The sequence below is a fragment of the Leptonychotes weddellii genome, unplaced genomic scaffold (genome assembly GCF_054177405.1).
Source record: "Leptonychotes weddellii isolate Sample4059 unplaced genomic scaffold, ASM5417740v2 HiC_scaffold_58466, whole genome shotgun sequence".
Classification (NCBI taxonomy): domain Eukaryota; kingdom Metazoa; phylum Chordata; class Mammalia; order Carnivora; family Phocidae; genus Leptonychotes; species Leptonychotes weddellii.
This window is the reverse complement of record NW_028026745.1, coordinates 1-614: the sequence shown is the minus strand read 5'-3', so window position 1 is coordinate 614 and position 614 is coordinate 1. Positions and strand designations below refer to the sequence as shown.

The 614-nt window shown below is 59.8% G+C and overlaps 1 protein-coding gene across 1 annotated transcript; it reads left to right on the top strand.

The window, feature by feature from the left end:
- Window positions 1-398: 398 nt before the first annotated feature.
- Window positions 399-611, top strand: LOC102750241 (histone H4 type VIII; the record flags this gene model as incomplete). The annotated part of the gene is made up of 1 exon (XM_006735918.3): window positions 399-611. A coding segment is annotated over exon 1 (195 nt), but the record flags the coding sequence as incomplete, so codon positions are not given.
- Between the last annotated feature and the right edge of the window lie 3 nt (window positions 612-614).

The window sequence follows — 614 nt, the reverse complement described above, 5'->3', positions numbered from 1 at the left end:
TTCAGATATACGTTTAATATTCAAAGCCAGGGGTAATTTCGTCAACGACTTGCCCACGGTGCGTTAAGGATGCTAGTGGTTCAAAACTGAGAAACAGGTGCTAGCTTGGTAGGTGCCATTTATTTCAGTCCCTTGAAAAGCAGAGAATTTTCCTTACACGCCCTTAAACACAGCTTGCCTCAGACAATTCAGGGAAGGAACAGAGAGGGACCCGGGCAGTGTGCGCTCGGCCCCGCGGGACGCACAGCCTCGCCCGCAGCGGTGGGCGGGGAAAACCCGCTGCCGCCCCCGCCCCTCCCCCACCAGCCCAGCCTCCTTCTTGGTTCTCAATTAGGTCCGCCACAGGGCTATAAATAGGAAGATCGGTGTCCTGTCAAAGCGAATCTGTCTATTGCATCTCTCCTTTCTCGCTGAGGATGTCCGGCCGCGGCAAGGGCGGGAAGGGCCTGGGCAAGGGCGGCGCCAAGCGCCACCGCAAGGTGCTGCGCGACAACATCCAGGGCATCACCAAGCCCGCCATCCGGCGGCTGGCCCGGCGCGGCGGCGTCAAGCGCATCTCCGGCCTCATCTACGAGGAGACCCGCGGGGTGCTCAAGGTGTTCCTGGAGAACGTG